This window comes from Diaphorina citri, unplaced genomic scaffold (genome assembly GCF_000475195.1).
Source record: "Diaphorina citri unplaced genomic scaffold, Diaci psyllid genome assembly version 1.1 scaffold4756, whole genome shotgun sequence".
In the NCBI taxonomy this organism is placed as follows: Eukaryota; Metazoa; Arthropoda; class Insecta; order Hemiptera; family Psyllidae; genus Diaphorina; species Diaphorina citri.
The window spans coordinates 8016-9299 of NW_007382149.1; the positions used below are offsets into that span (position 1 = coordinate 8016).

A 1284-nucleotide genomic window follows, 5' to 3' on the forward strand; every position below is an offset into this window, starting at 1 on the left:
CCTCTCGCCTCCTAGTTCAAACATCCTCTCATCTCACCCGCCACCATGGTCGTCAGTCGCAAGAACTCCAAAGAGTCCTCAGCGGGTGGGAAGCGCGAGTCCGACATCCCCTTGGAGGAGGCCACCGAGCACTCTCCCATCTTTGAGACGGCGGAACCAGGCGGTCAGACGCGCGCCGAGGACACAGTCTGCCTCAAGCCAAAGATGACCCTGCTCAACGGGATCACCGTTATTGTTGGGAGCATTATCGGGTCGGGGATATTCGTGAGCCCCACCGGCGTTCTGAAAGAGACGGGGAGTGTGAATCTGGCCCTCGTGGTGTGGACGATTTCCGGCGTGTTTAGTATGGTGAGTGTCCGAGTGGCGTTTTGAGGAATGGACCGACCTACTATCCATGTTCGACTGTAATAGATACCTAGTTATTATGATGAGCATTTTCCCGTACTCGCCAGCCTAGTTAGCTTGGTTGGTAGTGCGTCTGCCTTGTAAGCGCTAGGTCACGGGTTCGATTTCCAACCGGGGTGGATTTTATACCAAACAGATAAGGCTCGTTCTTGGAAGGCCTGGATTTTTCCTATCCTGTCCTCCTTCTCTTTTTGATTTCGGGACCATAAGACCTCAGTGGTTACAGTTCCCAAGTGGCGTTTTGACGAATGGACTGACCTACTATCCAGGTTCGACTGTTATAGGTACCTAGTTATTATGATGAGCATTTTCCCGTACCTACTCGCCAGCCTAGTTAGCTTGGTTGGTAGTGCGTCTGCCTTGTAAGCGCTAGGCCGCGGGTTCGATTTCCATCCGGGGTGGATTTTATCCTTAACAGATAAGGTTTGTTCTTGGAAGGCCTGGATTTTTCCTATCCTGTCCTCCTTCTCTTTTTGATATCGGGACCACAAGACCTCAGTGGTTACAGTTCCCTCTATTAAACCTCTCCAAAAATACATTACTTTCTTTATTATAGGATATGGGAAGTAAAAAAGATAATTTTGTTCGTATTAGGTTTCAGATAGGTCATTTCACTATCTATTCCACAGTGCAATAGTCCTAAACTAAAATGGACGCGGCACACAAGAGATCAAGGACAGACCGCCTTAACATATTGAAATACTATCTATTCAATTCCTTCCTAATGCATTTTCCCATTTTGTCATCAGGTGGGCGCCTACTGCTACTCCGAGCTGGGCTGCATGATCTCCAAATCAGGCGGAGTGATATCCCCCACAAAAACACAAATGTGAAAAAAAAGGCCAAGTTCCTATCCAAAAATGTCGGCCTATAAAAGTG

At 48.1% G+C, this 1284-nt stretch overlaps 1 protein-coding gene across 1 annotated transcript; it reads left to right on the forward strand.

The window, feature by feature from the left end:
- Positions 1-20: 20 nt before the first annotated feature.
- On the forward strand, positions 21-1238 carry LOC103521224 (putative L-type amino acid transporter 1-like protein MLAS). Its single transcript, XM_008486330.1, has 2 exons — positions 21-348; positions 1155-1238. Exons 1-2 carry the CDS (start codon positions 46-48, stop codon positions 1236-1238), a joined length of 387 nt encoding a protein of 128 aa, XP_008484552.1. The 5' UTR covers positions 21-45.
- Positions 1239-1284: the final 46 nt, after the last annotated feature.

What these genes read in the sequence shown, in the direction of transcription:
- LOC103521224 (XM_008486330.1), top strand. Translation starts at nt 46, where the DNA reads ATGGTCGTCAGTCGCAAGAACTCCAAAGAGTCCTCAGCGGGTGGGAAG. An exon ending in TTTCCGGCGTGTTTAGTATG is followed by an intron (nt 349 to 1,154) that starts GTGAGTGTCCGA and finishes TTTTGTCATCAG; the next exon opens with GTGGGCGCCTACTGCTACTC.